Raw genomic sequence first — 26,167 nt, forward strand, 5'->3', positions numbered from 1 at the left:
GGGGAGGTGGTGGGGGGGGTTGGGGGAGGGGTGTTGTACATGTTGCATTATAATTATTTTTCAAATAAAGAGCATTTAACTTCACTTGAGTTTTATTTAATGTATCCACTGTTTAGGTTAGCAGGGAAATATGCATGTACCACAAGCACTGTCACACTCATTATCTCCTTGGCCTCCACCACAGGGCAGGGTGGTTTAATATGATTAGGTCTCTGAGTATCTCGAAACGGTTTGAAAGGACATCTCGATGGTATCTCGCGGGTCTTAATAGCAGCGCAACAAATCATCTGTAATTGGTTCTCATGACGAGAAACCCATGTGGCATGTTGCCATCAATACATTCTCTTTCGCCCACATCCCCTTCAGACCTGAAGGTTTATGAGTCTGTCGATGCCTGTGAACTGCTGACTCGTTTGTTTGTTTTCCCCATATATTTTTCAGCACCATGCACGATCGTTTTTGCAGCATTGTCAACATCTGTGTGGAAGCACTACATGATATAATGATGGAGGATCCAGAGGGAGGACCCAGCAAAGAGTAAGAATCACCTTTTCTTGTGATCTCTTATTGTGTTGGTGACAGTTGTGATGGCGATATGAGATTCACTTTGTGATCATAAGTTGCAGCTTTAAAATCCCCACGTTGCAGTGCCATCATATTTGTTTTAATCACCAAGATATCTAATTGTTCTGTGCTCTTGCCTAAAACCCAAATATCACAAGCTTCATTGATTCATTGAATGGCAATTTGTCCTTTTTTCGTTTTTTTTTTATACATGGTCAAGGCTCATGGAAGAGCTAGGACACAGAACAGATTAGGACACAACATAACAAAGGGAACGGCAGGAGAAAGGGGAAACGCCAACAGCAGAGTGGAGGGAGAAATGTAGATGGAGATGGACAACCAAGGGATGCAGGTACCGATGAGGAGTAGGGGAGAATGCAAGGGGTGGACAAAATGGATACATAAGCAAAAACTTTGGGAGGGGTGGAAAGTGGTTCAACGGATGTAGAAAAGATCATGGTTTTGGATGGGGGATGACTTGAGTTGATGGTGAACAGCTGTTTTGAAGACCTGGAGGGAAGAATGAGAATGAAGAGTGTGTAAGGTGGTTCAACAGGTGGGAAAAAAAAGAGGAATAAATTAGTGGAGTTGAGCAGTGGTTCTGGGTTTTTCCCTTTTTCTTCATGTAATGCCATGTACATTTTGAACCGTAATCACCATCGAAAAGTCCTTTATTCTACAAGTTGCACTCGGATGTGTAATGTCCACAAGCGTGCTTAACATCTCTTCTGTAAGGATGAGCAATTCTGTCGTGCAGCACACTTCCTGATAAACACCATAATGACAGTAACTTATGAAATAACTCATAATGGGAGGGGCCTGTCAAAGTGAAAAGGGGGAATGGCCAGGAAGAGACGAGGAAGAGTCACAAACATCCTGTCAGAGCAACGTTCGTGGAACATATATTGTCTGGAACAGCAGCAGCAACATGAATGGAGAGATTTTAAATATTAAAATGGAGACCTCAAATATTGATGGACAACATTGTGAGTGAGGGGATGGGGGTGTCAAGATCAGATTCGGAGCAAGTGGAGTGTTTGGACCATCGTCTCCATAACACCTGATATTGATTCTGCCTTGGAATACTTTCACAAAAGTCTGCTTTCTTTCATGCACCGGTTTATCTCATCACATCTCTGACTTTCCAATCCATCCTCTGGAGTCTAGGCACTTGTACACTGAATCCTGTAGGCAGGTTGATGAAGTCAAAGAGCTTGCTTTGTCAGCTTGGAAAACAAACCTGAATGAGGGTAACTTCCGTTCATTCCGTAAGACTCACAATAAGTGTGTCACCATCCTGAGCCAAGCCAGAAAACATCATCTTTCGAATCTCAAGGCCAAACCCTCCAATGATGCAACCAGTCTCCTTCCTCCAGGTCATGGTGGCACCTTGTCAATTCTGGCTCAGGTGGATGTTCCCCTCAATCCTGCCCCTCACCTCAAATGACACTACTGCAGACTCTGCCCGAAACAAGGCAGAATATCTAAATCTGTCCTTTCCTCCAAATCTTGTTTACCCAACCATTCCCATTCTCTCCCCATTTTACCCCAATGTAATCCACTGTCTGGACCTGTGTCCTTCTCAACAGTCCCAGATGGCACCATTGCCCATGTTCTCAAATCCTGCTCTGCCGTTCTTGGTCCCCCTCTAGCTGCCCTATTCTGTCTGTCCTTTGACCTTTGACTGCCTCGCCTCTGCGTGAAAGCCAGCAAATATCACTTCCGTCCACAATAAAAGTGCAAAAACAGATCCAACCAACAATAGCCCGGTGAACTTGCTTCCAATTACAAGCAGCGTCAGGGAATCCATCATTGCTTCCGATGTCAAATATTTCCTGTTTTCAAACAACCTTATCTCCAACAATCAGTGTGGATTTGTTCGGGCAGGAATTTGAAATTTGGCCAGGGTGCTGGCAAACTAATCTACTCTTCTCACTTACTCTTCACTAAGGACACCATGGGAATATTAACGTAATGCCAGCAGATGGGACGCCCAATTTAATGACCGACCAAGGTTTGGCACATGCATTGATGAATCGCACTGCATGTGAAACACCAGGATGACAGTTTATATTTTTTGGCCTAAATTCAAACCAAAGCTTTTCAGCTTAGAGGCGAGTGTGCATACCTCTATGCATCTTGTTTTTCCTCACCCAGGCCCAGTGTAGTTCCTCATCTATATTAATGACCTCTCTGATGATCTGAAAAACCCTATTTTGCTTTTTGCAGACTCCATATTGTGCCATACAGTATCCTCATCCCTCTGCAAGGCAGATAGCAGCTGTGTCTCTCTCTGCTAATATGGAAATGATTAGACAGCAGCTGTCTCTCTCTCTCTCTCTCTCTCTCTCTCTCTCTCTCTCTCTCTCTCTCTCTCTCTCTCTCTCTCTCTCTCTCTCTCTCTCTCTCTCTCTCTCTGTCTCTCTGTCTCCCTGTCTCCCTGTCTCCCTGTCTCCCTGTCTCCCTGTCTCCCTGTCTCCCTGTCTCCCTGTCTCCCTGTCTCCCTGTCTCCCTGTCTCCCTGTCTCCCTGTCTCCCTGTCTCCCTGTCTCCCTGTCTCCCTGTCTCCCTGTCTCCCTGTCTCCCTGTCTCCCTGTCTCCCTGTCTCCGTGTCTCCGTGTCTCCGTGTCTCCTGATCCGGAAAGTATTTGAATCTTGTCTGTTAGATTGAACATGTCCTTCAATCTTGGAAAATCTCACGGTCTCACTCTATTGATCCGGAATGATCGTCAAACGCATCCACCTATCTGTTGCCTTGGTTATCCACTGGAACCATTAAATAACACCAGGTGGGTGGACTCAGCCTGCCGTCCTTCTGAGGTCAGAAAAATGAGTACCAGCTCACTGGAAACAGGGCACTGCATCAGCGGCACAGCCATGCTCCCAGCATTGATACAACCAGCAACCACAGGATGCATACGAAATAATAATAACTAACCGAAACCCTCGTCAGAGACGGATTCTGTTCCATGAGCCCAATATGACAACCAGTGGCGGCTCTTTTAAGAGCCGGATCCCAGTCGATGTACTCCATGGCCTTACCGAATGAGGCCTACAAAACGTCCTTGTACACGACATTTTTGGTGTACACTACTCCTTGTGAAGAAGTCCCCTGATTTGTGCACGTGTTTACTTTGATGTACACCATGTCAAAACTTCTCAGGTCACAGTACCGAGAAAAACGTGACGCGACCGCGAGGAGGAGCACAAAATTGGTCCTTCAGTATTAATATATAGAAGATACAATGTTTCTTGTTACATTTTTGTGTGTAAAATTCACATTCTGAGGTAGTCAGCATGTGCAGAAGAGGGTTTTACATTGCAGACGCTATTTTCGAGGAGTGGAATTACACCTCTCAGCAGTGACGGTCTGTCGACGACAGACGTAATGATGTCAGCGAATGACCGATGATGTCATGACGTCCTTACGCCTCTCAGCGATGACGTCACACGTCGCCATGTAAAACGAAAAGTGTTTATTCTGCTTCAGAGTTGAAGGTTGACTCTTGCCACTATGTGCGATGCACTCTTACAGGTACGAAGTTTCTTTCAGTCCGGGTCACAGTACCGAGAAAAACGTGACGCGACCGCACGGAGGAGCATAAAATTGGACCTTCAGTATTAATATATAGATGATAATAATAATAGTAATAATCTCAAGAAAATATACTTTATTATATTTTCTCAATCCAGGAAAATAATACTTTATTTTATGTTCTTAATTCCTCTTATATTCATGAAAATAACGAGCACGACAACAATGCACAAACATGTAATTAAAGGTACAGTTTAGACAAATTTTAAAGTTGAAATCCCGAACCCTATTTCCCCATGACTCCCTAATTTTGCGGATTTGTGATTCACAGCGATTGTCAAGACTGTAACCCTTGCGAACCACAAAGCCCTCTGGTATATACCTAAACACTGGGCGGGGTATCGTGTTCTATGAACTCTCGAGTTGTTGTTGTTGTTGTTGTTGTTGGTGTGCTCCTTTCCTTGTACTTTTATATATTTTTTTAAATGTGTCCTTCTCAAGGGTTCCTGGTTTGGTAGAATCATAAATGTTTCCCTTCAAACCATGAGTGTTTCTTCTTCCTCTTATTCTTTTTCCTTCTTCTTCTTCTTCTTCTTCTTCTTCTTCTTCTTCTTCTTCTTCTTCTTCTTCTTCTTCTTCTTCTTCTTCTTCTTCTTCTTCTTCTTCTTTTTCTTCTTCTTCTTCTTCTTCTTCTTCTTCTTCTTCTTCTTCTTCTTCTTCTTCTTCTTCTTCTTCTTCTTCTTCTTCTTCTTTTTCCTTCTTCTTTTCCTTCTTTTTCTTTTTCCTTCTTCTTTTTCCTTCTTTTTCTTTTTCCTTCTTTTTCTTTTTCCTTCTTTTTCTTTTTCCTTCTTTTTCTTTTTCCTTCTTTTTCTTTTTCCTTCTTTTTCTTTTTCCTTCTTTTTCTTTTTCCTTCTTCTTTTTCCTTCTTTTTCTTTTTCCTTCTTCTTCTTCTTCTTCTTCTTCTACTTCTTCTTCTTCTTCTTCTTCTTCTTCTTCTTCTTCTTCTTCTTCTTCTTCTTCTTCTTCTTCTTCTTCTTCTTCTTCTTCTTCTTCTTCTTCTTCTTCTTCAGGCTTTTAAAACAGGCAACTTTGTGATTAAACAAACAAATTTTGGTCCAAGCTAAACGACTCGTAACCACATTGTACATGGACACGAGTCATTTATCTGTGAAAGCCAGTGGATCTCGCACACGATTATATTATTAAAAATATAGCAGAAGAATTTAGAGAAAAAGAAGAGGAAGAAGAAGAAGAATCTCAGGACACATAAATTAAGAACTTTTTACCCTTCTCTGACTGCATATTTTAACTTCGTTTCCTCTTCCTCGAGCACATCTTCCCTTGTAATTTAAAACACGAAAGAAAGACAAATGGTGGCACTGACAGAAAGACAACAACAGAGGCTGCAGGTTTGTGAGAACAACTGGATCATGAGGATGGTGGGAGTGAAGAAGGTGGATAGAAGGATGGATGAACCGAGGGAAGAGATTGGTGTGCAGATGAGCTTGATGGGGAGATTGGTAGAATGCCAGCTGAGATGGGCTGGGCACTTGGTGTGGATGGAGGAAGAGAGAATGGCAGAGTGGATAGGTTGAGGAAGCAAGGTTGGAGGAAAAGAGGTAGACCACGATTGAGATGGGAGGATTGTGCGAGAAGGGGTATCTGTGGGGGAGGGGTGGTTGGAGAGTGGAGAGAGTTGACTGAGGACAGAGGGAGATGGAGGAGTATCATCGTCAAGGCAGTGCAGAAGCTTGGTGCCATTGTACCTCATCCCTTAGAAAGGGAAGAGGAGGAGGAGGAGGAGAAGAAGAAGAAGAAGAAGAATGTGCATTTGTTAACAATTTAGATTCTGATTTCCAACAAACCCTTAATCTATTTTTTAGCAACAATGTCCAACTTTGGCCAAACAATGAATCTCACAAAAACAGAAATTTTACGTTCACCAATCTTTCCTCAAATTTTTGAAAATCCCCCCCCCCCACCCTTTCGCCATTGATGGTGCTGCATTGAATTTGTGGACAACTTTGTCTGTCTTAACGGCAATATTTAAAATTCCCTGAGCAATGATCATGAAATTCGGCGTCGTATCTCAGCTCCGGCCGCAAGATTTGGTGAACTGCGAAGTCGTGTGTGGCACTCCGATGGCATTCATTTGCAAACAAGATTTGCTGTGTATTGTGCCATCGTTTTATCTACTCTTACCGATGCACTCGACACTTTTCCCATGTATCCAACCAATTTAAACTGCTCCAACACACTGCAAAAGCATCACTTGCGTCAAATTCTGAAAATCAATTGGTCTCACTTTGTATCTTACCGAGAAGTTAAGCTCATTTCAAACTTTAAACTGATGTTCGCGCATCTGGCCAGAGCAATGCTGCATTGGGTCAGCCATGCGTGTCGTATGGATGATAACCAACTGCCAAAATCAATTTTCTATTCTGAAATTGATGCTCGTCATTGTAATTGTGGTCAATATCGACGCTACAAAGACCATCTCAAAATAATTTTGAAAAAATGTAAAGTTAGCGTTTCCACGTGGGAACAATTTTATCACCACCGTAAAGGCCCTGTCACACCTTGACGATTTAGCCAGCGTATGCCTGACGTATGAAAAATTTGGCTAAAACGCTGGCACATGTCGAATATGTTATGGGTAAGTTTGTATACGTTAAGAGCACGCTGGCATACGTCGTAGTACGCTGGCATACGTCGTAGTATGCCGAGCTGTTAGACAAATTTTCCATGCCTGAAATTTTTCGACGTATGCCAGCGTATGACTCACACGTTCCGCAATCCTTGAAACACATTGACACACATTACTTGTAAGTTACTCATAAGTCGAAACATGTCGAGGTAATGTTTAGCGTACTCGAAACTTATTTCTAACCGATGAGTAACGTGTTGTTGGCACGTTACGCGATCGTTGACACATGTCGACACACGTTACTTGTAAGTACTCATAAGTTGAAACGCGTCAAGGTAATGGTAAGGCCTAAGTCACGTTTGCCACGGCAGCCGTGGGGTCTCCAAAATCTATGGCCACGAGCAATTATACGGCGGCTGCAGTATTTCCACGGTCACACAATGTAGCAGTCACATATGTTTTTATTTTTCGGGGAGCCGCACGGCGTATTTAGAAATTGTGGAGACCGAAAACGTGGGGGTGCCGTACGGTCTTTGATTTGATGTCGCACGGTGACCTTTTGGTGTCCCTGCGGCGGCCATAGAATTTTCAAGGCAGACGCAAGGAAGCCTCAAGGTGCCCGCAAGGCGACCGCAGGGGGGCCCTCAGGCGAACGTGCGGCCAGACGGACGGTAACCAGTGGGTATATATACCAGTTCTTTTTTTTACTGAAATAAAAATATAACAGTTCGCAATATACCAGTACGTGGTGCCCCCAGAATCCGAATTGAATCTGTTCCAGGAGGCTGTCAAAAATTTCGATTCTCAAACTATTTTCCCAATAAGAAATAATGAAGTGAATTAATCTGTTCCTGGACCCCAAGAAAACCCACTTTCAAGGCACTTTCAACTGAAATTCCCCATGTTTAAGGAAAAATAAGATGATTCGATGAACTTCGGTGGCGGTGTATTGTATGTAAACTGGTACAATCACCAATCCAAAGGTTCACATCGGCTCGAGCTCCGGCCTGGGTTCCGATCGCTCGCGCACTCTGCGAGCGCTGCCCCCAGGGCAGCTCATCAACATGATGCCCCCAGAACCACAATCACTTTCATCAAATGCATCGGGCTGAGGTAATCATGGATATTCCAAATTACAACCGGTTTTTCTGTGAAATTAAATCCTTGCCCGACAGTCCGTCACACCACGTGATCGGATTGCTTTTTTGTTATTATTTAAAACACAAGATGAGTTTTAAAAAAAAACAGCACAAATCAAGGTGAAAACATGAGGTAAAGTAGCGATCGACACACGAGAGATGCTTTCACGAGGACTTCCACCTCCGAACTGAATGAACAAAGCGCGAAGATGCGCGTCGAACAAGTGGGGGAGACGCATGTGAACAAACATAAACGCTACATTGTTTTCGGTTTTTAGGGCAAAATTCATTTTTCATTGATAAGAGACCGGCAGCTGCACGAATAACGCAAGCCCACCGTACGCCCTACGTACGGTCGACGTGGAACACAACTACGTCACAACTACAGCATGTCGAATTGCTTCGGCCAACGTAGAAATGAAAAAAGTTATAACTCCGCGTTATAATTCCACGGCGACCCCTACGGCCTGTAAAAGATAGCCAAACGGCGTAGGGCCACCCTGAGGCCACCGCAGAAACTCTGCGGCCACCGCACGTTTCTGTCAATTCAGAGGGCGTACGGCCATCGTATCCTCTCCGGAGAACAAATGTGACTTCGTCCGAACTGTTATATGTTTATTTCAGTAAAAAAAGAACTGGTATATATATATATATATATATATATATATATATATATATATATATATATATATATATATATATATATATATATATATATATATATATATACCCACCCGTTACCCTCCGTCTGGCCGCACGTTCACCTTAGGGCCCCCCTGCGGTCGCCTTGCGGACACCTTGAGGTTACCTTGCCTCTGCCTTGAAAATTCTATGGCTGCCGCAGGGACGCCCTAAGGTCACGGTGCGACATCAAATCGAAGACCGTACGGCACCACCACGTTTTCGGTCTCCACGATTTCTAAATACGCCGTGCGGCTCCCCGAAAAAATAAAAACATATGTGACTGCTACATTGTGTGACCGTGGAAATACCGTGACTGCTGTATAATTGCTAGTGGCCGTAGATTTTGGAGACCCCACGGCCGCCGTGGCAAATGTGACTTAGGCCTTAGGCCTTCGCGTCAGTGTTCCAGACTCCCTGTTTTTTTATTATTATTATTATTTTAATTTTTTTTCCTTCGGTATGACGGTGATGTTGACACTTCAATTTCTCATGCGGTTATAATATAATATAATTAATAGGCTGCCGCTCAACGATTTAAATCATAACCGCACTAGAAATTGAAGTGTCAACATCACCGTCATACCGAAGAAAAAATAAACCAATGTCACCCGCAGGGTGACCCGTATCTTGCCAAAAGGTGACCACGTGTGACTTTTTTAAGGTCACACTGAGGTGAACAGAGCTGCTATCCACCAGGAGCGACTCCTTGAGGAATATCTGCCTATGAGAGATTCCGATGAGAATCGTTCTACAGAGTAACCATGAAAAATATGCTTTTGCCTCATAACGTCACCAAATGACGTCATAATGTCTCAAGCTTGACATATCTAGAAAGCACTCATCGAGGTGTTCAATTTGAGGTACTACACGATATGGTTCCTAAAACTTGAAAATTTGACCTTGGGGTCAAATATGTTTAACCTTCGGCGCTAACCATGAAGGTCAAGGCCAATCGCCACCAAAAATTAATCAGCTGAGCGCCAGACCATGAACTATATTCCCATGAAGTTTGAAGACGATCCGATCAAAATTACTCAAAAAATAAGGGCTTCGTCGACTCCCCTGATTTGCGACAAAGTGACCTTGACCTTTGACCTTGACCTTCAAAATTTTATGCGCTGAAAGGGACCTCTATAGGCCTCTGATATGCGAAGTTACAAAAATTTCCAATGATAACTGTGCTCTGCAGAATTTTTTTATATGTGATTACAGACAAACAAACAAACAAACAAACAAAAAAAACATACAAGCTGGATAACATATCTTGCAAAAACTTCGTTTTGGCAAGATAAAAAGAACCATGGAGTTTGGAACACTGACGCTAACCATTACCTCGACATGTTTCGACTTAAGAGTAACTTGCAAGTAACGTGTGTCGACGTGTGTCAACGATCGCGTAAGGTGCCTACAACTTATGGCCAGCGTATGCGGAACGTGTGTCGTACGTCGAGAAATTTTCAACATGCTGAAAATTTCTCAACGTATTCGGCGTATGACGATGTATGCCAGCATACTACGACATATGCCAGCGTGCCCTTAACGTATACAAAACTTACCCATAACGTATTCGACGTGTGCCAGCTTGGTTCGGCAAATTTTTCATACGTCGGCATACGCTGGTTAAAACGTCAAGGTGTGACAGCGGCTTCACACTTCGATGTCTAGTGCGGTTATGATTTGAATCGTCGAGCCGCAGCCTATGAATAGCCTACGCCACGTGATCGTCGGCGATACGCTGCCGCGCTATGCATAAGTTACACTATCGTTGGGCATAGGTTGTGAACGCCGACAACACGCTCAGCATTCGTTGGTATAAGTTATATCTATGTGATTGAAACGTTCTGTGTACGTTACTAATACGTTATGCATTCGTCCAACACATTACTATATGCCCAAAACTTTATTCAAAAAACCATCAATAGTTCAGCGTACGCCAGTGTTTTACATACATTTTGATACATTGCCATACGCTGGCTAAAACGTCAAGGTGTGACAGCCCCTTAACAATCAGAAAGACTTGAATGAAAATGGCATTGCAAAAATGATCGACAAGCAAAATTATATTCTCAATAAATGCAGTCTTGAAATGAATTGTTCTTATAACCCCAATCCATAACACTGGCCAACAAGTCATTTTTATCAGATATAATTATTGGTGGACTAGATAGCTCATGGTGCACTTATTCTAAATCTGTGTTTTGGTTTTTCTCTAGCACATCTAATTTTCGTAATGAGACCGATCAAAGTTGAAAGGTTATATCGCCCATACATACATACATACATACATACATACATACATACATGCATGCATGCCTTGTGTTGGCTTAGTGGCTCGGGTGGTAGGCTTGGGATCCTAGAATCCTGACCTTTCAAATCAGGCAATAACTTTTCAAAATAACCTTTCAAATTTCAAATCGCACCGGCCTTTCAAACATCGGTGCCACAAAATTGAAGGAGGGAATCGTGGGGTCCCAAATTAGGAAGGTTCTGCATTATGAAGGCTTTGAAGAAAGCTTCAATGTCTTAGAACGAAAAGCATGGCAGGCTTTCAAATGGATTTGTGGAAACTTCTTGAGTAACCACAAGTCTCCCGCATACAAAGATGGAGTCCAGAAACTGCTCGATGCATATCAAGAAATGGGCCTTTGCATGTCCTTGAAATTACATTTTTAACATTCGCATCGAAATGTCTTTCCCGAAAACCTTAGCGCGGTGTGACGAGCAGGGGGAACGCTTCCATTAATACATTCAAGCAATGGAAAATCGCGACCAAGGTTTCTGGAACAAAACTATGCTGGCAGATTACTGCTGGATGTTGCATCACGACAATTCGGACAAAGTTTATAGAAGGAAATCGTGCTCGCAACGTTTTAAAGTTTTTATACATTTTGATTCTCATCAGTGTGCGCTGTATAAATTTAACCAAGTGTATGGTGTGTGTGTGTGTGTGTGTGTGTGTGTGTGTGTGTGTGTGTGTGTGTGTGTGTGTGTGTGTGTGTGTGTGTGTGTGTGTGTGTGTGTGTGTGTGTGTGTGTGTGTGTGTGTGTGTGTGTGTAATGTTTATGGGAATTATAATGAAAAACGAATAAAGTTGTAATGTTAACGAACCTAACGTGTGATTATTACGGTACCTAAATTGTGCTGAAATTAACACCAATCATATTTTGATAACTACATGTGCTGGAAAAAAAACTGAAAACACATTTGGAATCAGCGTGCAAAACTGGCCTATAACAAAAAAAAAGTATGTTCACATCTTTGATGAGAGAAAAATGTTCGATTTTTGTCGACCAGTGCAATCAGTGACTTCTGATTAATCCCCTGTACTCTTTGGAATTATTTGTTGTAACTTAATGATTGCATGAATTGGCCTTATCCTGTCATATGATGATGATGATGATGATGGTGTCATGAGAGTGAAAAAAGGTGATTTGGCCAAAATATAAGGTGAATAGATGCTCACAAACTGCTGCAAATGAACAAGGTAGCTGCTTTGATTGTTTTTGCCCAGGTCAGAATTCTGCAGTTTTTAAATACCCTGCAAATGTATGCACCTGTTCAGTACAAGTCCATTGAAGTAACCTCAGTTTGAAGCTTTCGGTGTGTAAGGTCATTAACATTCCTTCATTTGAACTATGCTTGGTTCTTTCCGAGAGGAAAATGCATGTGCACAGACTGTGAGAGATGCATCCTTTTGAGATGCTCCATGGCTATTGGCTGATTTTGTAAAAAATTTCAGTTGAGTTTTTACACTCATGATCAATTGATTTTCTGTAGTTTGAACTCGGTGTTGTGTTTGAGACCAGAAGGCTTCAGGTCAGAAATCTTGAAATGTCAACCTTCACCATCTGCAGTAGTATAATACATTATCAAGCATATTGGGACATCACGTCCGACCTGAAATGAATGCTCCCAGCCTGCTTGTGCATATTTTTTCCTCACAATGCAACACAGCACATGCTTTGTGAAATTGTCTTATTGTGACACTTTCTATGCTGCATACTGTGTCCATCTTTGATACCAAAATAAGGTAAGCTCTCTTGTGGTTAACAGTCTTCTTCTTTTTCTTCTTCTGTATTATGCAACATATGGCTGTGGTGGTGGTGGTGGGGGGGGGGGCAGCTGTGCCACCAGGGCAATTTCCCCTGAAAATTCTGGCAGGACTTTGGAACTTGGCCATGGTGCCGTCGATAGCTCACCTACTCTTCATAAAGGATACCGTGGTATCTTTAACATCTACTAACTAATGCCAGAAGACTGGACGCCCATTTTAACATCCTTCCAAGGGATAGGACACGCATTGATGCCTTGCTCTGCAGGTGAAGTACCAGGATGATGGTTTATAGCTGGGCCACGATTCAAACCCAGGCTACATAGATCAAAGATGAGTGCGCAAACCTCTAGGGCCTAGGCTATCCTTCCAGCCATGTGTCTACCAGCATGGTGATGCACCTCACCATACTGCTATCAGTAATTGGTTTGAGGATTACAGTGCTGAAAATCTGCATCGGCCACTCCAAATCCCCAAATTCAACTCAATTGAGCCATTTTGGGATATCTTTTCTATGTCACTTGAAGACCAGTCAATGAACAATGACCACTGAACATGTAATTGCTCTGAAGGATAAATATCAGCGATATTGTACCTGCTATCCACCGACATCTGTGACGCACCATGTGGGATCGAGCACACAATTGTCAGTCATCCTGCAAATTTCCTTACTGCCCCAATACTTTTTGTAATATTGTGTCGGTCAAGTTATATCAGATACTTCATGAACCATTCTATTATGCTGTTGCAGATCACTGTAATGCAAACAGATTAATGTGCAAAATGGCTACATTTGTCATGTAATGGCCTCTCTGTGAAATGCTTCACTCTTGTACTCGGTCTCACCAGCATGTACAGTCTCCAAAACCAGCAGAGCTCGACGGATCGACTAACGGATCGAAGATTTTGGCTATTGAGCTTTTCTCTTACTAATAGTCTCTAAGAAAGGCTTGCCAGTGTATCATCTTTTCACGGGCATCAGCTCAAATTGCCTGACGTCTTCTTGACCATCTGCATCATTACAAGTGTCCAATGCTTCATGTCTGATAATAATCCAACTGTCATGGTTTACAAATATTCAATTTCCCCATCAATAAGTTCAAATTATTATTATATCTCTTTTTTTTAAAATTATTTTTAATTTTTTAAAGAGTCAGATTACTCATGGCAAACTGTATTCGATTGAGGACGAGACAGTGGTGATGATGATGCAGAGGAAGATGGCTTGAGCTGTCAAACTTATCACCTGAGTTGTGTTTTAGTTTTCAACTAGTACGTCGCCTGTGAAGAGGTGTTCTTGATCTAAAGCAGCTAAAATCCTTGAGCACATCTTGAAAAAGAACCTCATTTCAAATGAAGAAGAAAAAGCCATAGATTTTTTTTGAGAAGTTTGCATGACCTGTTTATATTGTTCAGTTTTAAATTTGTCTCTCTGTTCATACTAAGAGCAGCTTCCTGGAGGGTTTGTCTCCACTGTCATTTCGAAGAGATAGGCACTCCTTTGTGCATTTTATTAATTTCCTGAAATAACATTCTTCTTCCACTACTTTTACCAAACTGTGACATCAAGTTTTCTACATTGAGAGGACAAGTTTAAATGCTTCCCTTCCTGTTTGTACACCTTATGTAGACATACACTATCTTCAGCAAAATGTGTCACTGATGAGTTTCTGTGATGCAGCTTCTGTATTTTCAGATCAAACTTCATTTTTCCTTCTATTTGGGGCTTTCTAATAAGTACAAAGTCGAGGCTCATGAAAGAGAAACATGATTGAAGGTAAAAAGGCAAAAAAAAAAAAAAATTTTAAAAGGCAGTGGGGCAGTTTGGCCACATTTAGACACAAGAATGAATTACCAGGAAAAGAGGGAGGGAGGGAGGAAATGGTAATATGGTTAGGGAGGATAATGGAGATAGAAAAGGCCCTGGGAAGGAATTTTCTTCCTTACGACTGCCTAGCCCCCCCCCACCCCCTTTCCCTTACTTCATAATATTTTTTATTATTATTTATTTATTTCCCTCTCACAGCAGTTTCTTCTCCTTGAAAGCTTTGACTTGGACCTGTAGTAAGGTTTATAATCAACTGTTTCCCATGACGTTGCCACGTATTTCAAATGGCTCACTGACTATCGTTTAATTTAAGTTCACGTAATGCTGAATAACCATTGTACATGCCTTTTCGAATGAACGTTTATAATACCAACTGCTACAGATTATACCTTGACTTCTAACCACCACCTCCCACCTCCTTCCTTGCACTGTGATTTTTTTTTTCTTTCTTCATCTTCTTCCTCTTGTTTCTTTTGTAAACTTCCCTCCTATTCCCTAGTCGTCTCGTGATTCCTCCAGAAGAAATAGAGTTCGGAGAAGAGCTTGAGGAACCAACGGAGCAGGACAAACGCAAGCGAATTGTAAGAACTTTTTACTCATTCTTTTCATCCATCTGCCTTTTCCCCATTCTTCAAGCACTGTTATGTGCCTATCTATTCCTCTACCACCTCTCCCGCTCTGTCCCCCTCTCACTCGTATTCCTTTTTTCATCACTCCTTCCCAGAATTTCCTTTTCAAGCCTAGAGGGCCCGAGGTAATTTATGTGTATTGTTCTCTTACATTTCGCTGAGCTATTCAATCATAAAAGGTGTCTGATTGCCTGAAAGAGTTTGATTGGCACCTGTGTAATTCTAAGGAGTGTGAAAAGGTTATTGAAAAATGAAAGCATGAAGGACAGAGTTCATTGGCAGTGTGCAAAAAAAGTGGATTCCTTCAGGAATGCTGATATATTGGGCTTGATTAGATGATGAACTTGTCCAACTTTTTGCATCCGGCCCAGGTGAGCTTTCCTAACTAGCAAGGCACGGCCATTGTTCTGATGCAGTGAGCCCACATATTTTGGCAGGAATATGTAATTTGTTCATGGTGATGATGAGAACTCACCCATGATTTGTTGAGAGAGACAGTGGGATATTTGATACCCACCAGCTAATGTTAGAGGACAGATCCACGGCTTAATGTCCATCCAGAGGATAGCACTTATGTTATTTAGATTGTCCAGCCAACAATGAGGAGCAATTTTTTTTCTTTCAAAAGAACATTTTGTATTTGTGTTTTGGACTTTATCCATATTAAATGGTGAAACAACTTTCTTTCGTTTTCAACATACACACATGTTTTCAGTACTGTATTCAAATCGAGCACTTAGTGGCTCCATTTAATGTCTCAAAGTGGCTCCAAGAATAAATTCAATGTTCATGTTCACTTGTTGCGTTGTCAGATGTTATGAGACAATTGTCTGGCTGTTTTTAAAATTCGTTTTTCAGCCAATTTTTGTTTCCCCAGTTTTGTTTTGAAACAGAATTCTTCACTGCTTGCGGAGTCTTTCCGTTGCTTTTTAAACTACTTCTGTCCCGGTGTTTTCACTCTTTTGCCGTTTCTTTGCCATCTTTTGAGATTTTCTTGAATTTGTGATGCAAATTTTCATTATTAAGACTTGATATCAGATAAATTAACATGATTTACTACTTGAGTGTAATTATGCAAAAAGAGCAGCCTCGGTGTCCCTATTCAACCTCAGAGCAGTTGTTTGAGGGGGGGGGGAGGTTGATTATTCATTACTAGCAAATACCACCTGTTGCTTCGCTGATGGGAATACCAAGGGGGAGGGAGGGAAATACGGAGGAGAAAGAGGAGGGGAGGAAGAGAATGAGGGGTGAGAAGAAGAGAGAGGGATGGGGGGGAGGGCAGGGTAGAGAGAGGAGGGGGAAAGGGGGTGGGGGTCAAGAATGGGGGAGAGAGAGAGGAGGGTGGGGGGAGGTTGGGGGGGGAGGGCAATGCCTCACCCACATCGCAATAATATATCGCTGTATTTCTATCTGTTCTATGGGAATGTCTAACCCTCCTCCCCCCCCCCCACAATCTCCCACGCAAATGCAACAATATGACACATGGGGTCTGGTAGTCTTCTTTTCTTTTTCTTGTGTAACACAAGGCTACGAGTAGCATCATTGGCTGATGGTATGGCAGTGTTGCTGATGTGTTACATACACACTGTTACATACTTTGATGAGGAATTTAGCTTTGGAAATGGACCTAAGGATGGGGACTGTCAGGGGGATCTTCAGTCGCTCAACCTTAAGCCCCTGCAGGTTAGAGCATGAATTTGGAATTTGCCCAGGATGCTGGGGATAGCTAGCTCTCCTTCTCTTAAAGAAGGACACCGCAAAGGGATCTTTAATGTTCACCAACTAATTCCGGCAGATGCAACACCTCATTTAATGTCCATCTGAGGATAATTTATAGCTGAGTTAAGATTCGAACCCAGGCTATACAGCTTACAGTGAGGGTGTGTACCTCTCAGCCATCCTGCCATGGAGTGGGGATGCATTGAAAACATTTTTCAATTCTCTCGAACTCGTCCTTCGCTTTCCTCATTCTAATCCTCATATTAATTTTGCCTTCCACGGAGAACTGAGCCACGGTCGCCGCGCCCACCGCTTGTGCCATGGGAGCTTTCGCTTGCTTTTTAAAAAAAAAAATTGCACTCAATTACATTATACTTTCAGCATATTACTTACTCTTTTCTTCACTCATTATAATCATTGGAACAGTAGAACAAGTTAAGTTTAATGCTTTGGCAATTTCACATGTTCTTGTGTAAATATGGAGAAGGTGGGAGCATTGCCTTCCTCAAATAAATGCGCTTATACGCTTAGTTATAAGAATGGATAATTTCTTCACATTTTCAGATTTCACTCCAGATTTCGACACTGATTTAGTCCACGAGATCCGATCCTCAAATCCGAAATAACATTTTGATTTTATACTTTAATTAGTTCATGAGAGTAGATAGTCTTTCCAAGGCAAGGCATTTTTGGTAGGCCGAATGAAAATGGTGGCTTAGACCCCTGCAAGGTGAAATTGGGCTGCCCAACACGGACTTCTTATAATAACCTGGACCAGCAATGCCATCCACTCGCAGCAGTGAGAACTGAAGTCACCAGAAATGGCTCAGCGGCCATGTTGCGTTGCCACTCGCAAGTCACGCGCAATTCAAAAAACCTGAAGATGCATTAAGAGTTTTAACTATTTTGCCAGTATTTTGAACCGGTAAACGTAAAAATGCCACAATGAGTGGCGTTCGGATGCAATAATAAGTCTGGGAAGAGCTCCACATGCACCTTTCATCGGTAAGAATGCAATTATTGATGCTTTTTTTTCTCTTTCAATCGTCAATCTATTTTTAGAGTATTATTTTAAGAAGTTACAATTTAAACGCTAAACGCCAGTATAACAATCTAAATGATGGCAAAGTACAGTCTAATTTCAAAGAAAATGTAAAAAAACGATATTATCCAGGAATACGCCGGAAATGAGTTTTCCAGGCATCTTGGATTCAATTTTTTTCCGGAGATTCATTCCCCCATCGACCGCCGTGGCTGCGTAAATAGTTGGGCGGGTAGCTCACAATATTTGTCCATTTGGGGGCACTGGCCATCCCTATTCCGAGGGTCCTGGCTCCACCTAACCCGATGTTACCCGCAAAATTATTTTGCTTCCTACGCGCCTTAGGATTAGGGGGTCGTATCTATCTTGATATCAGAAATCTACCTCCACTGACGCCAATTGTAGTACCCATCCTTCCATCCCTTCAAATGCCAATAATCGAAAACGTCATTCGGATCTTTTTTCTCCAGATTCCCTAAGGATGAAAAGTTGCGCAGAGAAGGGAACACTTTACACCAACGCCCGGTGTGACATTACTTTGTAGTGAACACTTCCTGAACTCTGACTTTGACAGTACAGGCCAGACGAAACGGCTTAAACAAGGCGTCATACCAAGCGTCTTCAAATTTCCACCTCATCTCCAGAAGGTTAGTATACACGATTTATTACAATGGTCTCCACTAAAAAAAATACATATTTATTTGATACAAATATTATATATTTTTATTTGATACAAATATTTATTTGACACATATTAAATTGTTTTGAATCTATAAAAGTTTTAGAATTGATTTTTGGTGCAAATACCCAGAAAAACGACCTCCTTTGCTGCCATGATTTTTCTATGAATTTCTGTACGATTCTGACTATGTCAGACAATGCAGGTCGTTTTGTATTCATGCCCAAAAAAATTAATTCTAACACATTAATTTTAGAAATTCATCCACATTCAAAATGTTTATAAAATGAATAAATTCCCGTGGAAATCAAATTTAGCGCAAATTTTCAAACTTCATGGACATCCTGTATATGCAATTAAAATAAATGGAATCCTGAATCAGTGTGCTCCAATTGTCATTCTATCAAGCGGTTCGCACTGTATTGAATTTACCACTAAAATTTCCGTGAATTATCAGTTTTCTCTTCACCAGTTAATTCGAAATTTCGATCCGATATTAATTATCTTATTTTCTACACAGAAACCGATACATCTGAAACCACCGGTTGACAGACACCTGGCCCCAGAGCCAAAATTCACAGCTGCGCCAGATTCACCACCAAGGCCATCGACTTCAGCAGACCACACGTACTGCGCCGATCCGAGTCCCAGTAAAATGAAACGGAAGCTGGGTACGGCAACCGAGACCATTGAGAACCTGAGGAAAAAACTGAAGGTTAGGCAGCACAAAACGCGAAGATTTAAGAAAAAGGTAGAGAAATTAAGTTCTGTCGTTGAAGAACTAAAAAACAAAGGGATGGTTTCAGAAAATTTTGTCGAGATACTGAATTCGACATTTTCTGGGGTACCACTGGCGGTTATGAGTCGAATATTAAAGAATCAGCCGAGCGGAAAGAAATCCAGGCAAGAATACGATACTGTGATCAAGTCATTCGCCCTCATGCTAAATTTCTATTCTGCGAAGGCCTACGACTATGTATGCGAGGTATTCGAGCTCGCTCTATCTAGTCCTTCAACGATCCGAACCTGGTACAGTGCCATAGACGGATCACCGGGATTCAACCAGGTAGTATTTGACGCATTGGAGGCGAGATTTAAAGAGGATAGGAGTACGCTATGTGCCCTAATGTTGGACGAAATGTCACTGATGGAATCAGTAGAGATGTCTGGTGACAAGGTGCTGGGATAAGTGGACATTGGAGCAGGTAATCTGGACGATACCACGCCACTTGCTAAAAACGCTTCAGTAATTATGTTGGTCGCGGTGAATGATCATTGGAAAGTTCCAGTCGCCCACTTCTTCATCATTGGTTTGACTGGTAAAGAACAGGCCAATCTTGTCTCAGTGTTTACTAAAGCGACACGAAATTGGAGTTAATGTCATCTCGCTTACCTGTGACGGACCTTTAGCGCATTTGACAATGTTGAAAGAGTTGGGCGCAAGTATCAACCCGGATAATATGAATTCGTCGTTCCCTCACCCAGCAGATCCTCACAAGCTCATTTGGGCATTCCTCGACGCGTGTCATATGTTAAAGCTTGCAAGGAATTGCCTCGGCACACTGAAGACGATGAGAGACAGTTCTCAGAGGGTCATCTCCTGGAAATATATAGAAAACTTGTATGAACTGCAGAAACAGGAAGGACTACGGTTGGCAAACAAACTTAGTCAGAAACATATCGAATGGAAGACAAATATAATGAAAGTTAATATGGCTGCTCAAACGCTGAGTTCAAGTGTCGCGGATGCAATTGAGTTCTGCCGCGAAGAGTTGAAACTACCTGAATTTCAAGAGAGTGAGGGAACTTGCATCTTCATCCGCACACTGGATCAGCTGTTCGATCTGTTGAACTCCAGGAACCCTTTGGCACGCAACTACAAGGCACCGATGCATCCTGCTCACGAGGCAGCTTTTTTGCCATTCCTGGAAAAGACAAGTAATTATCTCACGACCTTGACTAATACTTCTGGTAAACTCATAACAAAGGCAAGACTTAAAACAGCATTTATTGGGATGCTGACTTGTATCGTAAGCATTAAAAACCTCTATCTGACATACGTTCAGCCCCAAAATTCATCTTTAAAGTATTTGATTACATATAAGTTCAGCCAGGACCACATCGAGTTGTTCTTTGGAGCCGTCCGTCCAGCATGTGGTGGCAATAACGATCCAACAGCCAGACAGTTTATCGCAGCGTACAAGCGTCTTCTGATGCGGCATGATATCAAAGCCAGCGAGGGGAACTGTTCAGCCCAGGATGCAACATGCATCCTCACAGCTGCGTCATTCAAAAATATCACTAAGAGGGCTGTCCCAGATAAGACGCAGGATATGCTCATAGCCAGACGCTACGATTTGCAGCTCCGCCAGCCAATGACGAGTCACCACGATTATGCCGATATTCCACCATTTAACAAACTTTCTGTGTTCCTGGAGTCAGTTGTAACCTATATTGCAGGATATGTGGTTAGGATGGTTAAGCAGACACTCAAATGTCAAGATTGCTTGCTGGCTCTCACGCAGAATGATAATGTCAATTTACCTGCCTATAGTCTGATTGCTGTTAAAACAAGGGGTGGCCTTACCGTTCCATCATCAAGCGTTGTTCAAGTATGTGAAGCCACTGAGAAATGTGTTAAGAGAATGCTAGCGGTGACAAATGGCAAGATTCCTCGTGATAGTTACCTGAAATCTGCAATCTCTGCATCAGTGTTGGCAGAAGTAGGATCGAGTGCATTTGACTCACTTAGTGATCGCATGTTTGAGACGGAGGCAGACGGTAATCATGTATTTTCTCTCATACAGCACATCTGTGAGTGCTCCACAAAGATTCGTCTCCACCATGTTGTTCGAACCATGAACACTGGATTGAAAGATAAACCCATCAGGAAAAAATTCAGCAAACTGATCCTATTTGCACATCAATAGTTTACTCACCATTTGCATTGAAGTGTTTCTCCTCGGTTTCGACATATCTTATGTTTCAACCTACTGCGATTATAATAGTTGATCGTCATCTTCTATAGGTCAATGCATATTAAACCAGTCTCATTAGTGTGTAGATTATTGATCATGTTTATTAAGGTTGTCCAATGTCTGTTCAATGTTTTCATGATTGATCAATATAGTATAGGCCATACAGGGTAGCTTTAAGCTACTCACATAGGGGGTAGCTTTAAGGTACCCACTATGGCCTATAATATATTGATCAATCATGAAAACATTAATGAGACTGGTACTGGTTCAATATGCTTCGACCTACTACAGAAAGCTACCCTCGATGATATACACATATTAATAGGAGGCCATAGGTCAGTCTGTAGATTATAGATCATATTTATTAATGTTGTCCGATGTCTGTTCAATGTTTTGATGATTGGTCAATATATTATTAATTATAGGCCATAAGGCCTATTATTATAGGGGGTAGCTGAAAGCTTCCGCCTTATGGCCGATAATAATACAAATATTATAGGCCAGAGGGGGTTAGCTATAAACATTACATTGATTATCATCAGATCATATGACATATGATATGATAATCATTCATGAGAATTGTGACACCTCGTACTCACTCACCTTATTGATTCGTGCTGCAGAGCTTATATTAGCTTGGTAGTGATAATGGGTGGCGGAGACTGTTGTTGGTGAAATGAAAATCCTGTTCCTCTTATTAAGCTGTACAAAAATGTTGTTTCCAGCGAGAAATTCGGCACAGATTAATATACAGGTATTCAATCTGTGAATTTGGATTGGCAACGCAACATGGCGACTTCAGTCGACCTCTGACTTCAGTCGACAGAGGCCGTTGCTGGTCCAGGTTATTATAAGAAGTCCGTGCTGCCCAACGAGCCTTTCATGAATGTAAGGCTGTTAACTATCTTCAAAAGGTGTGGTTAAATTTACCAAAATACCCAGTTTTCATTCATGTATCCCTTGAAGTTCCCTTGGGATGCATGATGCAAAGTTTTTAGCCGCTACGTTTCATGATTTTGGAGTTATGGAGGAGACGCACACAAATGCAAACACACACACAGAGACGCAAACACACACACAGAGGTGCAAACACACACAGACGCAAACACACACACACACACACACACACACACACACACACACACACACAAACGCAAATGCAAACACACAAACACACACACACAGACGCACACACACAAACGCAAACACACACACACACACACACACACACACACACAAACGCACACACACAGACGCAGACACACACACAGAGGTGCAAACACACACACACACACACACACACACACACAACGCAAACACACACACACACACACACACAAACGCAAACACACAAACACACACACACACAAACGCACACACACAAACGCAAACACACACACACACACACACACACACAAACGCACACACACAGACGCAGACACAAACACACGCAAACACACACACACAGACGCAAACACACACAGAGATGCAAACACACACACACACACAGACGTATACAAACACACACACACACACACAGATGCACACACACACACACACACACACACACACACAAACACACACAGAGATGCAAACACACACACAGAGACACATAAACACACACACACAGACGCATAAACACGCACACAGACGCATAGACACGCACACAGATGCATAAACACACACACACACACAGACGCATAAACACACACACAGACGCATAAACACACACACACAGACGCATAAACACACACACACAGACGCATAAACACACACACATCCAAACAGACACAAACACACACACACAGACGCACAAACACACACACATGCAAACAGACACAAACACACACACACACACACGGACACAGACGAAGACGCGGACACACACACACAGACGCAAACACACACACAGACGCGAACACACACACAGACGCGAACACACACACAGACGCGAACACACACACAGACGCGAACACACACAGACGCGAACACACACAGACGCGAACACACACACAGACGCATACACACACAGACTCATAAACACACACACACAAACGCACACACACAGACGCAGACACAAACACACGCAAACACACACACAGACGCAAACACGCACAGAGACGCAAACCCACACACACACACACACACACACACACACACACACACACACACACACACACACACAGATGCACACACACACACACACACACACACACACACAGAGATGCAAACACACACACACAGAGACACATAAACACACACACACAGACGCATAAACACGCACACAGACGCATAGACACGCACACAGATGCATAAACACACACACACACACACAGACGCATAAACACACACACAGACGCATAAACACACACACACAGACGCATAAGCACACACACACAGACGCAAAAACACACACACATACAAACAGACACAAACACACCCACACACACAGACGAAGAAGCGAACACACCCACACAGACGCAAACACACACACACAGACGCGAACACACACACAGACGCGAACACACACACAGACGCGAACACACACAGACGCGAACACACACACAGACGCATACACACACAGACTCATAAACACACACACAGACGCATAAACACACACACAAACGCAAACACACACACACAGAGAGACACAAACACAGTTACATAGACACACACACTGACACACTGCTACATACTTTGATGAGGAATTTAGCTTTGGAGATGGACCTTAGGATGGGACCGTCAGGGGGATCTTCAGTCGCTCAACCTTAAATATGTTAACCAAATGTATACCTTGCATCAGTTATCTTCAAAAATGGTTGACTTTTGGCCAAAATATATCAAGGGTCTTGGACTGCATTTCCACCTTCATTGGACCATTGGCTTTCAACATGGATTTCAAAATGAAGTCCTCTTGTCTGCAGACCACTTGAAGATCATTACGTAATCGTGACGTTCATTGATTACCAATTTTAGAAGGGAGTAAATGGCTAGGTTCACTTAAGAGTAGCTTATTGACCAGTGGAAAGGGCTCATCGGAAATAGGAGGGCCATTTAATGGTCCATGGAAAAAGTTCACCCTTTGGAGAAATAGAAAGAAATACAATATAACATTGTGTGTGTGCACGTAGTTACATGTTGTACGACTTCGTACAGTATTACCCAGACTCGGTGATGTTATGGTTAGAGCGTCTCCCCTCTGAATCTGGAAGGTCGGTGGTTCGAACCCCATCTGAGTCACCAAATACTTTTAAAATGGTCGGTGCTGCTTCCTTGCTTGATGCTCAGCATTTAAGAGGCAATATCACGGACAAACAATGCTGGGAAGGCAATGGCAACCCACCCAGTACAACCCTTGCCAAGAATCTGCTTCGGCAGCACCAACACTGTAAACAGTACGGCACATCAAAAAAAAATTTAAATGTACAGTATTGAAAACGTCATTTCATTCCATGGAAACATAGTAAAAACTGGGTATAAAATGCAAATAACATGTGATGGAATCACATGTCATATAAAAATGAAATGCTCCATTATACAGTCACATGTTGATACACTGTGATTGGTTGTCACGCAAGCAATCAGAAAGTGCCACACCTACAGAAGGACTATAAAACTATACGACATGATTTGCAGTAATTGTAGTGTTATGCATACTATTCCTCCTGGGAAAGAAATATCACATGACAAGCACATATAAATCAAAGACTTCTCGAGTGAAGGCTGCACACAGCGGATTGCGGCCCAAGTTCATATTTTAGCAGGAGCTGTCTGAAATACTGAGGAGGATATGTAAAACTGGTCGTGTTGATAACAGAAGCAGTTGAGCAAGAAAGCCCAAACTCTCCAAAAGTGATGTTAACTACCTCATTGTCTGCATCATAGACAACAATCCAGAAGAGATCTTGCTGAAAGCATGACCAAGCTGAAAGTACGGGTGTTAACGCGTCTTCAAGAACAGCAAGATTCACGTGAGCGCAAAGTGGTCTCTGAATGTGTAGCCACCCAAAAACCTTTGCTGACTTGGCCTCTCCTGAGCCTGAGTGTTGTCTCCATGATTTGATAAGTTATTCATACCGTGCTGCCAGAGCATCCTCTGAAAGTAATAACGATGCCAAACTGAAAGTGGTTGTTTTTAATAACAGAGGATGATCTGGTATCCACTGGCTTGTGGATTCTAGTGCCGACAAAAGAGGTTCCAAATTTCGTTTGGAAAAATAACGTTTTTACAGAAAAAGAAAAATATAAAACAATTCCTCACATGCATGTTCTCTAAATTATATTAGTTGTACCAATTATCGCAATCATTAAACACTTGGAGTGTCAAATGTATGCATACAAAGTCTCCCCTCTCTGCCCCCCAAACACCACTCCCTCCACCAACAATCACCACATGATCTTCTTCTCCTCCTCGTCTTATTATATGGAGTGAGTTCCGATGGCACCACGCTTTTGCCCTGCCTTGACCACGATACTCCTCTACCTTCCTCTGTCCTCAGCCAACTCTCTCCACTCTCCAACCACCCCTAATTTATGGATATTCCTCCTCACATAATCCTACCATCTCAACCGCAGTCTACCTCTTTCCTCCTACCTTGCTCTCTCAACCTATCCACTCTCTTTGCCATTCTCTTTTCCCCCATCCACACCGAGTGTCCAACCCATCTGAGCCG

General features: G+C 42.4%; 1 protein-coding gene across 4 annotated transcripts in view; it reads left to right on the forward strand.

Annotated features, from left to right (window-relative positions):
• The window catches only part of IPO11 (importin 11), a 204,635-nt gene that overhangs the window by 167,044 nt on the left and 11,424 nt on the right, over nucleotides 1-26,167 (forward strand). For all 4 annotated transcript variants that reach the window (XM_085847233.1, XM_085847237.1, XM_085847235.1 and 1 more), the window contains 2 exons: nucleotides 442-537; nucleotides 14,947-15,028. In XM_085847233.1, the coding sequence (XP_085703359.1) occupies nucleotides 442-537; nucleotides 14,947-15,028 (178 nt within the window). The remainder of the gene's footprint in view (nucleotides 1-441; nucleotides 538-14,946; nucleotides 15,029-26,167) is intronic.

The sequence above is a fragment of the Eptatretus burgeri genome, chromosome 11 (assembly GCF_056783735.1).
Source record: "Eptatretus burgeri isolate ZD-2024b chromosome 11, Ebu_testis_v1, whole genome shotgun sequence".
Taxonomy (NCBI): Eukaryota; Metazoa; Chordata; class Myxini; order Myxiniformes; family Myxinidae; genus Eptatretus; species Eptatretus burgeri.